Source organism: Talpa occidentalis, unplaced genomic scaffold, assembly GCF_014898055.3.
Source record: "Talpa occidentalis isolate TD23 unplaced genomic scaffold, MPIMG_talOcc4v2.1 talOcc4.8, whole genome shotgun sequence".
NCBI classification, from domain to species: Eukaryota; Metazoa; Chordata; class Mammalia; order Eulipotyphla; family Talpidae; genus Talpa; species Talpa occidentalis.
In genome coordinates, this window is record NW_023605194.1 from 108,824,296 (window position 1) to 108,836,722 (window position 12,427).

A 12,427-nucleotide genomic window follows, 5' to 3' on the forward strand; every position below is an offset into this window, starting at 1 on the left:
AGAAAGACGTCAGTCACCGAAGACCCCATATATTATTCAGCGCAGATGAAATATCCAGAACAGAAAATTACCCACAGTCCATCGGTGGTTGCCAGGGGCTGGAGGGGGGGTGGGGTTCAAGAAGGGTTTCCTTAGCAGAGGATGAAAACTACTTAAACTTAGATTTTGATATTAGTTGCACAACTCTGAATATACTAAAAATCGCTGAATGGCCTATGTTAAATGAGTTAACTTTTTTCCCTGGTATGTGAAATATATCTCAATTTAAAAGTTTAAAAACACATGTATTGATCCACAGCTGCCTCTCCTTTATTACCACTTTCCACTCCCAGTCTCCAGAACTCTACTTCACTGAATGTGGTTTAAAACAACACAACACTGCAAGTGTGTGTTGCAACAACACATGCTGTGAAGTATGTCATTTTACACACGAACACCAGTATTAAAGGGCAGGTGGATAGAAATCAAATTTCCAATGCTAATAAGGCTACTGTGATCGCAGAGAGAAGAGGGGCCTGCCTAGTTTGGTTTTATTCAATCACGCCGTGGATATAGTGCCTGGAAGAGATGATCAGCAACTGTGGAATGAGTGAGAAATCTGACCAAGTGAAGAGAAATCATATGGGTCTACGGCAAGACAGGAATTGCTGGGTTCTGAGTCAATTTCATTATTTAATAGTTGTGACCTGACAAAGGTACCTTTTCTCTAAAGCTCAGACTGGCCATCCATGAAATGGAGGTGCTGACATTGCAACTGCAGGTTGGTTGAGAAGATTTAATAAAATTGTGTCTATAAAGCACCTGCTGAAAAGTTAGAATGATGATGCCTGGGAGATGGAGAATGCAGTGGGAAGGATGTACTGAAGAGAGGGGGTAGGGAGGAGGTGAAGATTCCCATCAGTATGGGAAAAGTTGGGTGGGGGGAGAGAGGGAGTCTATCCCCTTGAAATCACAGCTTTAAATCCTAAAACAGAATCCAAGGAAAGTGATCACAGATGCGGATGCTATGAGCTCCCAGGTCTCAGCTGACTCTGTTCATTCATTCATTCTTCCCACAAATATTTGTGGTTCTTCTATGCACGTTAGCCACTGTGCAAGGTATTAGAGATGCAACAATACACAAAACCCTGTCTGGCATCACTGTGCTTTTGGTCTATGGAGAAAGACTGACATGGTACCATTAAAAAAAAAATTCACACAAATATGTACCTAATTTAAAATTAAAGTGCCACACAGTTCATGGGTGTGGGATTGATTATAATTGGGGGACTTGATGTAAATAGAGTGTGGCCAGGAAAAACTCATTGAAGAAGTGTCCTTTAATCAGTGACCAGAAGCATGAATAGGAGTTAACCAGTAAATAGGTGGGTGGGAGCAGAGTAATCCAGAGTAATCTGGCCCCTGGGATAGGAGAGCCTTTGCGATTCAAGATACTAAAAAAGGTCAGACTCCAACTCAGTGTGGACTCTGTCCCTAAAAGTAGCTGTTACAAAGCATGAGGGACACCACAGGTGAATAAATACTGGTCCTACCTGAAATACAACTCATGACCTGAACTCTCACTAGCCCTTCGGAGCACTGGCACCAAACTCACAGCAAGAAAAGATCACAGCTTTGCATGGGTAAGCAATTGTTGATGCTTCAGCCCTCAGTGAACAAGATTTGGGTGATGTTACCTTCTCCAGTAGCTACCGAAGACTGGGTGGTATTAGAAGTTCAGACCAGATTTCAGCAAATCTGAGCTGGGCTGCGAGGATTACCTGATAGAGAGCACTGGACAATGGATCTAGAACCTCAGAGCAAGCCACACTGATCCTTTCAAGGCTCTCCTCCATGCACCTTCTCTCCCAGCTCTACTTCCAGAGTTCCCTGTGTGTCTATGAGCAGCAGACAAGGAGTACATGTCTGGGTGTCGCATCACCAAGCGAAAGGGAGTCATCAGGTTGAGGAACAGATCCCTATACTGTAGCAGATTCCCCAACCCAGAGTCTCACAGCTGTCTAGACTGTGGATGATCCAATTGAGACAAAACAAGATGGGGGCAGATATTTGTGGCAATTTGTAATCACCAACAGCAAAGCATCAACATAGGGGATAACTGGCTTGGGAAAAACATTGAAGTTGAACTCAAGCCATATTTCAAAACTGATTATAAATAAAAAAGTTGGGGACTGAAGCACAGTAAGTGGGAGGAGCTAGCTTAAGAATGCACTGGGGGTTGGAGGGTGAGGGAGGACCCAGCTCGTGCAGAGCCTCAGAGGCTATGTTTAGGATTCAAGATTGTATCCTAATGCATTTGGGAGCCTCAAAGAAGAGTCTTCAGCATTGTGTAATGTGATCTGCCTGCTGATTTCTCTCAAGCTACAGTGTGGAGAATGGGAATCCAGACATAAGACTTGTGCAGCTGTCTAAGCAAGAAAAGGTATCTCTTAGCCCTCCAGGTGACATGGAGACAGAGAGAAATAGACACATCAAAACATATTGTAGAGGGGAATTCTGGGTCTTGACAATGGCCTCAACATTAGAAATGAGGAAGAAAGTGGGCCTCCCTTGGTGGCGCAGCGGTTGAGAGCTGGGCTGTGAGGCTGCCCGCAGCCTCTGCAGCGCCCGCCGGTTCTTTCCCCAGCCACCAGGGAGGGTCCCACAAGAAAGAAAAAAAAAGAAAAAAAGAAATGAGGAAGAAAGTGACGTTGTAGAGGAAAGTGAACTCTTGTGCACTGATGGTGGGAACATAAATTGGGACAGCAACTATGGAAAATGGTATGGAAGTTCCTCAAAAATTTTAGAACGACCACAGAATCTTCCATTTCTGGGTATTTAACTGAAAAATATGAAAATGCTAACTGGAATGGTAATATCAATAATGCTGTGTTGTAGGGCCTCCCTGGTGGCACAAGGGTTGAGGGCAGCGCTGTGAAGCTATCCGCAGCCTCAGCAGCATGAGTTAGATCCCCGGTCAGGGAGCTAACCACATGGCACAACAGACCTCTCCTGACTCACCTGCCACTCCCTCAGCAGTGTATTTCAGTCAGTCTGCCTGTTCTGCTCCCCACTCTGTCTCTGGTGAATCCTCTCACCTCCCATACCTCTGGCCTGTACCCCAGTTCTTATAATCATCAATAAATAAATCTTTAAAAAAATAATGCTGTGTTGTATATTTGAAATTTACTAAGTAGCGTATCTTAAAAGCTCTAACATACAATCGTAACTGTGTGTGGTCCTAGATGTTAAGGACACTTCTAGAGCGGATCATTTCACTATATTTATGTATATATACTGAATTTCTATGTTGTACACCAGACACATAATATTATTTCAAATGTGTCTTCAGTTTTTAAAAAATGAATAAGAAGTTGTCAAAGACAGCCCCCGGGCTCGCGGCACAGTAAGTGGATGAATATGAACTTTAGTGAACATTCACTAGAAGAGTAATGTGGACTAAGAAATCAATGTGGTGACAGGGAGGACTGTGATGGACAAGATCGGTTTCATTCTGACTCATTAAGTTTGAGTCTGGGAGAGGCATTCAAGTATGTATGTCAGGCAGGTGTTTCTATGCTTTGCTCAGGACCTGTGTCATTTAAGGATTTGGATCAACCCAAGGTGGCCAAGTCCCAGTCTAGATAAAACAGAGATTATCCTTCCCCAAAGTAGGTCCTGCTATATATAAAGCTCTTTCCCTCCTGAGTCGCTAAGTTGCTGCCCAGTAAGCCAAATACAGGTCATCCTGCGTCTTTTGGACATATTTCAGGCTGTGAGTCTGTTAGAATTAGGTTCAGACACATTCTAACAGAAAATTCAAAACAGTTTAAATTGTAAGCTTATTTTTCTCACATGCACGTAAGAGAAGTTCAAAAGCAAATACTCTAACATGACTCCACAGCCCCCAGGGAAGTGCTGGCCCCTATCTCATCCCATCATCCAGGATGTCTCCTAGCTCCCCTTCTGTGAAAGCAGGGATGGCAAAGGGTGGATCTCTTTTCCAGCTGAGTCAGCCCCTTTCCTCACCTGCTGCAGGTTGTGGTCACACTTCCTGCGAGGGAAAATGGGAGATTCAGTCTTTTGTCTGGAACATCACCACCATAGATGAAATCCGAAGGTCCTTACAAAGAGGGCAAAGAGCAATAGTTTGTAAGCAGGAAACTGGCAGTCTCTACCGCAGGTTGACACCTTCAGGAAAGAAGGAAACATAAATGTTATAATGAGAAGACAGAAGCTGCATCTTTGGGTATCTTCCAAGATGCATTACGCTGCTTTTTCTCCTAGGTATTAAGGGAGGAAATGCCAAAATAACTTAAACAAGAAATTACTGGCCCATCTCACTAAAAACCTCCCAGGAACAGTAGGGTAAACTTTAGCACTGCCCCAGCTTCATTCCTCTGTGATTCTTTCAGCCTTGCTCTTCTTAAGTCCAACCTCCAGAAAACTTAGACATCAACTTTCCAGACTCACCTACAAACAACATCCCTGCCTGTGCTAGGAAGATAGACCCTTATTACAATTATTTCCACGTGGGTATCAGCCCAGTTGAGGAGACTGGTCTGTCCTGACTCCCTTAGCCCTGGAGACCTGCCCCTCAAGTGAGCACTAAGACAAAAGTAGGGGTATTGCCAAGTAGCAATACCCCAGGAGCCACCCTTCGGGCTGGAGGTGGTTATGAGAGTGCTGTACAGTGAGTTGTGAGCTAGTAATCTATACAGTGCAATGGCGGTGGCCGCAAGCAATGTGAATATACTTAATCCCGTCAAGCCAGACACCTCAAAATAGCTAAAATGGTAAATTTTATGTTATATGGATTTTATCACTTAAAGAAGCAAATGTAAAATGAAGGAGGTTCTCCCCACACATAACCCCTGACAAAAGCTTATTGTGCATCTCTTCTTAAACATGAATCATCACAGAATAATAACTCTCCAGAAAGTGTTTAACATTTTCATTACATCTGTTTTTAAAATAATTCTTTCTTCACAGAACACCAACTGAGAGCTCTTGAATTACCAATCTAGGTAATACCGATGTGAGAAGTATTACTGTGCTGACTCAACAACACCTGGGGAGTGTGCACTCGCTCGCTCTCCGTCCGTGTCTCTCTCTCTCAATAAACAACTAGTGGATGCCCAGAAGCTTAGGAAAAAATTTCCCACCCTGTGTCCGGGAGGGTGTCTCCAGAAGAGATTAGCGTTTGACCCCACACCCTGAGTGAGTAAAGATCACTGCAGCAGAGCTGGTGGGCACCATCCAGCCCATTGGGGGCCTGACGAGAACTAAAAGGCCAAGGAAAGGCAAATTCCCTCTCTCTTTACGCTGAACCTCCATCGCCTCTTACCTCCAGAGGTTATCCAACCTGCAGACTTAGACTAGAACATACACCCCCAGCTTCCCAGGTTCCCCAGTACTCCAATGGCAGATTACATGGGGCCTCATGGCCACCAGAGTTGTGTTAAATAAATCTCTGTAACCCTGAATAGTGAACATACTTGCCTCTCCCGGCAACATACTGCAGAGGGCAGAGTCCTGTCGTGTGTGAAGTTTTCCTTGTTCTAGTATTTGCTGCTCGCCTATTAAGTGCCAGGACACATGCTAGAACTAGAACTGCCATAGCGACCAAAACAAGCACAGCTCATGCCCTCAAGGAGCAATTGTCTCCAATCAGAGAAATAATGGATCATGTAGTCACAAATATAAAGATTGAATGAAAACTGATGAATGCTAGGAAAACTACCTGGTGCCGGGACAGGGCAGTCAGTGAGGAACTGGCAATGAAGCTGAGAGCTGAAGGATGAGGTGCTAGTGGGTAAAAGTGAAGTGGTTGTGATGTGGAGAGAGAGGGAACATGTCGAGAGGAAGCTCTGTCAAAGAATTAGCACAAGATACTGAAAGAGGCCAGGTGGCCGGAACACATGGGGTACAGACCCTGAGGAAGGGAAAGGGGTTCCCCCAGCTTTTGGAAACGCCTGGTGTGCAGAAGGGATAGGGGTTCTGCTTTCGCACAGGTTTCTTCCTTTCCTGGAAAACACTGGATGTGGGTTCAGAACTCCACCAGGGTTCTCTGTTTGTTTCCTAAGGAGAGCTCACCTTCTCCAGCCCTCCTAGACATCATAACTTGGGATCCCAAGGAAGTTCTAGAACTAGCCCAAACCCAAGGATATTCAGCCAGCAAACCAATTGAGTAGCTGGAGCGGGCAAGGCACTGTAGTAAGGGCAATAAGCAATACTAAAGTTAGGAAATCCCTAATCTCAAGGGATTTACATCCGGGTCCTGTAGCCACAGGGCACATGCTGACACCTGGGTAACTATAAAACAGAGCACAGGGATGCTTCATTCAGCATACACGGTTGCTGGGTGTTCCCCGTGAGACCATGATGGGGAAATACCTAAGGAATGTGAGGGTGAGATGCAGGGGAGAGATTTTCCAATTCTCCCACATTTAAATTACAATTCTCTGGGGCCTCCCCGGTGGCGCAGCGGTTGAGCGCTGGGTTGCGAAGCTGACTGCAGCCTCTGCAGTGCCGGTTCGATCCCCGGCTGCTCCCGGCCACCGGAGGAGGGTCCCGCATGGCGCGCAGACCTCTCCTGCCGCCCGCTGCTCCCCTCAGCAGTGTACTTGGGTCCTTCTGCCTGCTCTGCTCCCCGCTCTGGCTCTGGTGAATTCTCTCACCCTCCCGCGCTTCTGACTGTACCCAGTGCTTGTACAAATAAAGAAATAAATAAAAAATAAATCTTAAAAAAAATAAATAAATAAATTACAATTCTCTGAAGCAATGCAGGACTCACCTTTTCAAGTGTGGAGTTAGAGGAACCTGGCTCAGGGCGATGTGGGCTAAGTCTCATAATCAGCACCCTGCTGGGCAATCATGCTTCCCTGCCCCAGCTTTTGGAAACGCCTGGTGTGCAGAAGGGGGAGTTATCACCAGGCTGCCTGCAGATCCCTCAGGCAAATACTATCCTCTTTCCTAAAACGTGGATCAACTGACCTAAGCAGTGACCTGTGGTTGATTTTGTCCAGATAGCAATGGATATTTAAAAAATTGTTTGTCATTAGGAAATGTATGTGTTTCCAGCATCCCAAACACGCTGGCATGACCAGGAAAGAGGTTTCCACAGGGTGACCTTCAACCGGGCAATTGTCCAGCCACTGGAAAGTCAATCTGCCATGACTAGAGGCATGTTCTCAGCGTCCATGGGACTCTGTGTTACAGGGAAATGGAAAATGAAAAAAAAAAAGTATAAATGCAAGTCTTATCTTATAACCCAAGAATTCCAGGCCTGCCAATTTGTCCTATGAATTTTTTTTTTTAAATGTATATACTTAGGGGTGGGGAGTTCGGGAATGAAAGCAATCAAGTGATCTGGAGAATAGTCAAACGAGTCAGCACATACCCCTTCCAGGGGCTCCTGGGCTTTGATACCATTAAAAGGATCTCTACTTTTGCTCTCAGTGGTAGATACAGACATGTTGGGATGCTCAGCCTTTATCCCAGCCTCCCAAGAGCACCCCCATTTCCAGCTGGGCCGTCATTTCCCCACATAGCCTGAAATCCTAGTGACATTCAAGTGCCAGCCTAACAGGAGGAAAGCCAAAAAGATCCCTGGAGACTGGTACAAACCCTTGCTCTCGGGCCTGCTGCAGCCACGGGCTGGCACATGACCTCAGCTCAGCCAGCCCCTCTTTCCCAGGACTTTGACTCTTGAGCACCATAGAGCAGTGGCGGGAGAAACAACGTTCCCTGTTGCAGCCAAGAGTGTGAAGGAGACCTGCTGCCTGGCAGGCTGTCCAGCGTCCTGTCCCAATGCGGGTTCTTGGGGATTCTGATGGTACCCCCATCCTTCACATGAAATGCCTTTTTGCTTAAATTGCCATAATCAAGGAATTATTTATTTATTTGCAAACAAAAGAGTAAGTAGATACCAAGCTTGGTACTATACAGCAGTGGGCCTTCAGGGAAATTGGAGCACTTGGTAATTGTTTTCTGCTGTGTTAAAACGGAACACAGTAATACTCCCATTTGTGTCCTGAGAAGGGAGCCCAGAACCCCTGGCGCATGTACACTGGGGCAACAAGTCATTAAGTTGTCATCTTTGATGACCTAGTTCTGAGTCATATGACCCTAAGTCTCCTGTGTAGTTAATTTGATGTGCCAACCTGACATGGCTATGGGATGCCCAAGAGCTGGTAAGACATTATTTCTGGGTGTGCCTACGAGGGTATTTCTAGAAGCAATTAGCATTTGATTCAGCAGAGTGAGTGAAGAAATCCACCGTCACCAAAGTGTGCTGGCATCATCCGTCCAATCCACTGCAGGAGCAAATAGAAGAAGCAAAGGAAGGTGAACACCCTCTTCCCGAGCTGAGACGTCTCCTGCGCTCAGTGACAGGCGCTCCAGGTCCCGAAATCTTCATGCTAGGGCTTTCCTGGCTGTCCAGCTGTTAGATGGCAGGTTGCGCGAATTCTCATTCTTTGTCGCCACGTGAACCAATCCCTGTAACAAATCTGCCTTCCTTTATGTTGGATCTACGTGTTGGTTCTGCTTCTCTGGAGCAGCCTGACTAAAACATCCTTCTTTGCTGGGAACTCGCCTGTTCTATGTCTATCGTCCTGATAGTCCCCCGCCTTTACCATGTCCTCTTGGGTTTTTCACGTGTAAATGGAGTTTGACTATAAACAATGGCATGGAAAAGATGTTTAAAAAAAGCCAGGATGGAATTGCTGAGCTGCCCTGTATTCCAGCTCCTGGTCTCACTAGCAATGTTAGTGACAGAGAACAGAGTTCTTATTTTGACTTGTGGATAATCTGAAAGATCACCTATCTCTCTTTATCTGACATTTCCTGAAGCAAGGTAACCAACACACACCTTTGAGCATGAATGGTGAACGTTCTGATAAAACGATGCTCTCTGGTATGTGAACAGGTTGGAACAGCTCTTCCTTCCAGTGGCCATAGAAGAAATAGCACCTCTCGCTAGCTATTTGATGTAGCAGCCAGTGACCTGCAAGACGGATGAGGTTTCCAGGCCACCAGTCAACAGGGTCAACAGGAAGCACAGAAAATTATAGGCTGAGGGTAAAGCTATGCAAGCAAATGGAAGCTTGGTAGAGCAGCCGCGGAGTAGTCCACAGAGAGAGTAGTCTCCACCCCATCACTCAAATTGTTGTCCTTTATTATAGGTACAAATCCTTAACTATTTACATGCTGTACTTCCCTGTCACCCTTCTGATTTGAATGAGAGAAAGGAAAGTGCATGTTTAATGAAAAATTAAGTAGCAATTTTCCATTTCTCAAAAAAGTGGCTTGTATTTGTCAACATTATTTGTCATGGCAAATCACATGAAAACCACTGTGACTGTGCTTAATGCTACTGAATTGTCCGGTGAAAATGGTAAGTGGTGGAGGGCCCCCCTGATGGTGCAGGCGGTTGAACACAGTGCTATGCAGCTGTCCACAGCCTCTGCCGCACGGGTTCGATCCTGGCCGGCCGTGCTACCCACATGGCGCAGCAGACCTCTCCTGTCTCATCCGCTGCTCCCCTCAGCAGTTTCGCTCAGTCTGCCTGTTTTGTTCCTTGCTCTGTCTCCGGTGAATCCTCTCACCCTCCCATGCATCTGGCCTGTACCCCTTTCTTGTATGCATGAATAAATAAATCTTAAAGAAAAAAGAAAAGAAAATGGTATTTCTTTCTTTCTTTGTTTTTTTAAAGATTTACCCATTCATTTATACAAGAACCGGGGTACAGACCAGATGCGCGGGAAGTTGAGAGGATTCACCAGAGACAGAGCGGGGAACAGAACAGGCAGACTGACGAAATACACTGCTGAGGGGAGCAGCGGGCAAGACAGGAGAGGTCTGCCAAGCCATGTGGGACCCTTGCCAGCCGGCCGGGATTGAACCGGCACTGCAGAGGCTGTGGACAGCTCCACAGCACGGCACTCAACCAACCGCCTGCGCCACCAGGGGAGGCCCGGTAATGGTATTTCATTACAATTAAAAAGTCCCCCTTTCAACTTTTTCTACTAAAATCCTCCAATCACGGTAAGGGTTAGAAAAAGCAGCACTTGTACATTGTTGTTGAGAATGCAAATAGGTACTTTTTTTTTTTTTAAGATTTATTTATTTTTACAAGAACCAGAGTACAGGCCAGATGCACGGGAAGGTGAGAGGATTCACTGGAGACAGAGCAGGGAACAGAACAGGCAGACTGATGAAATACACCTCTGAGGGGAGCAGCGGGCGAGACAGGAAAGGTCTGCCGCGCCATGTGGGACCCTCACTGGCGGGGATCGAATTGGCACTACGGAGGCTGCGGACAGCTTCACAGTGTGGAGCTCAACAGCCTGCACCACCAGGGGAGGCCCTAGGTACTTCTTTTTAAGGCAGTTTTGGTGATACTTATTTAAAGGCCTTATAATTCTTCATTGCTCTTCTGGGATACTCTACTAAAGTTTAAAAAAAAGTAATAATTTATAACATTTTATAAGAAGTGACCACAACCCCGCATGGTTTTTAAAAGCCAAATATGTGAAACCAAATTTGACTGTGGTGGATTGATTAGGCAATTGAAGAAATACTCATACAATTGAGTACCCTGGAGCCATTGAAAGTTATGGCATTGAAGAATATTAAGTGAGAAATATTGGGGAAATATTACAATAGGATGTTAAATTTTAAAAAATAATAAAGTCTGGGTCCTAATTTGAACAATAAGTTCCTAGGTTAGTTTAAATGCACTCTTCTTAATAGATCTATGCTGATATTCAGTTTATGAAATTATTTTCTAAGATTGTTAATTGTACTGGCATTATTCTAATGACAAACTCTCTAAACACCTCAGGATACAATTTATCTGGGCATAATACCACACGTAAAGATGATTGAATTTTTAAAAGATCTATTTCCTACCTTCCTTGCTTTCAGATTCCTTCCTGCCATTACTCTTACATCCTTTCTAGTAGTTATGGCAAGAAGACTAGAGAAGGGCCTCCCTGGTGGCGCAAGGGGTTAAGACACAACTTATGAAGCTGTCCTCAGCCACTGCAGCATGAGTTTGATCCCCCAGCTTGGCTAGGGAGCAACCCACATGGCACAGCAGACCTCTCCTGACTTGCCCGCTGCTCCCCTCAGCAGTGTGTTTCATCAGTCTGCCTGTTCTGTTCCCCACTCTGTCCCTGTGAATCCTCTCAACCCCACACCTCTGGCCTGTACCCCAGCTCTTGTATGCATAAATAAATCTTTTAAAAAAAAAAAGAAGAAGACTAGATAGATAAAAAGAAACTTTGGTTAGTTCTGCTTTCTCTGTTATCTTTTTAACATTACATCATCTTCCCCCTCCACCTTTATGCTTTTGTTCTTGTTGTGATCATGACCTAAAAAGGACCTTTCTGGTTTTCACTATTTTTCACATCTCTAAGCTCATTCTGGACTCTGCTTTTCCTGGTATTGTTATTCAAGGATTGTGCTGTGCTCCAGTATTTACGTAAATGTACACATCTGTCCATCATCTCATATTCTGAACTCAGTAGAAAAATGCCTCCTGCAGTCACTCTTTATTTTTTATGATCACCCTTCTCTCTGGCTCTCTCTCTTCTATTGGAATTATTTAAGACAATAATCTTCAACTTGAGTTATAGCCACCCTCAAAAGTATCAGAAAACTTTCTAAGGTACACTAATAATGACAGGCAGAAATTTTATTTTTAGATCCTCTGTTAGTATTTGTATTTGTCTTTTTTCCTAAAATTAATATAACCCCCAAAAAGTTTTTTATATTCTCACACCCACCTCCCTTTTCACAATAGCCCTATTCCAAAGAAGTGGAGGTAGAAAAGCATACTGGAAGTTTCATTTGTATTAATTTATCCACATCCTCACCCTAAAAGGTAAAAACCTCTAGGTAACAAGGAGATAATGTGAAATTTTTTTTTTTTTTCTGAAAGACTCATGTAAAGGCTAACCTACCATAGTGCTCCTTGTCTTTTGTCAACTTATGATACATTTCCTGCCTTGTGCATAAAAGTTTAGGTATTGCCTTTAGAAACTGTTGCGTTGAGATATTTAAATATATAATAAGGAGGGCCTCCCTGGTGGCACAGGGGTTAAAGTCTGAGCACTATCAAGCTGTCACCAGCCACTGCAGCACAAGTTTGATCCCCCACCAGGGAGCTACCCACATGGTGCAGCAGACCTCTCCTGTCTCACCCACTACTCCCCTCAGCAGTGTATTTCAGTAGATCTGCCTGTTCTGCTCCCCACTCTGTCTCTGGTGAATCCTCTCACCCCTGCGCCTCTGGCCTAAATCCCAGTTCTTGTATGCATAAATAAATAAAAATAAATCTTTTAAAAAATAAAAATGACTGTCTTTAAAAATAAATAAATAAATGAATTGTAAAGAGAGGTGGTGAGAGTTAACAATTTCTCTTTAATTGCCTCCCTGA

The 12,427-nt window shown here is 44.7% G+C and overlaps 1 protein-coding gene across 5 annotated transcripts in view; it reads right to left on the reverse strand.

Annotated features, from left to right (window-relative positions):
- ARHGAP10 (Rho GTPase activating protein 10) overlaps positions 1 to 12,427 on the reverse strand; it is a 253,278-nt gene that overhangs the window by 228,066 nt on the left and 12,785 nt on the right. For all 5 annotated transcript variants that reach the window (XM_054690276.1, XM_054690272.1, XM_054690274.1 and 2 more), the window contains one exon: positions 4,009 to 4,102. In XM_054690276.1, the coding sequence (XP_054546251.1) occupies positions 4,009 to 4,102 (94 nt within the window). The remainder of the gene's footprint in view (positions 1 to 4,008; positions 4,103 to 12,427) is intronic.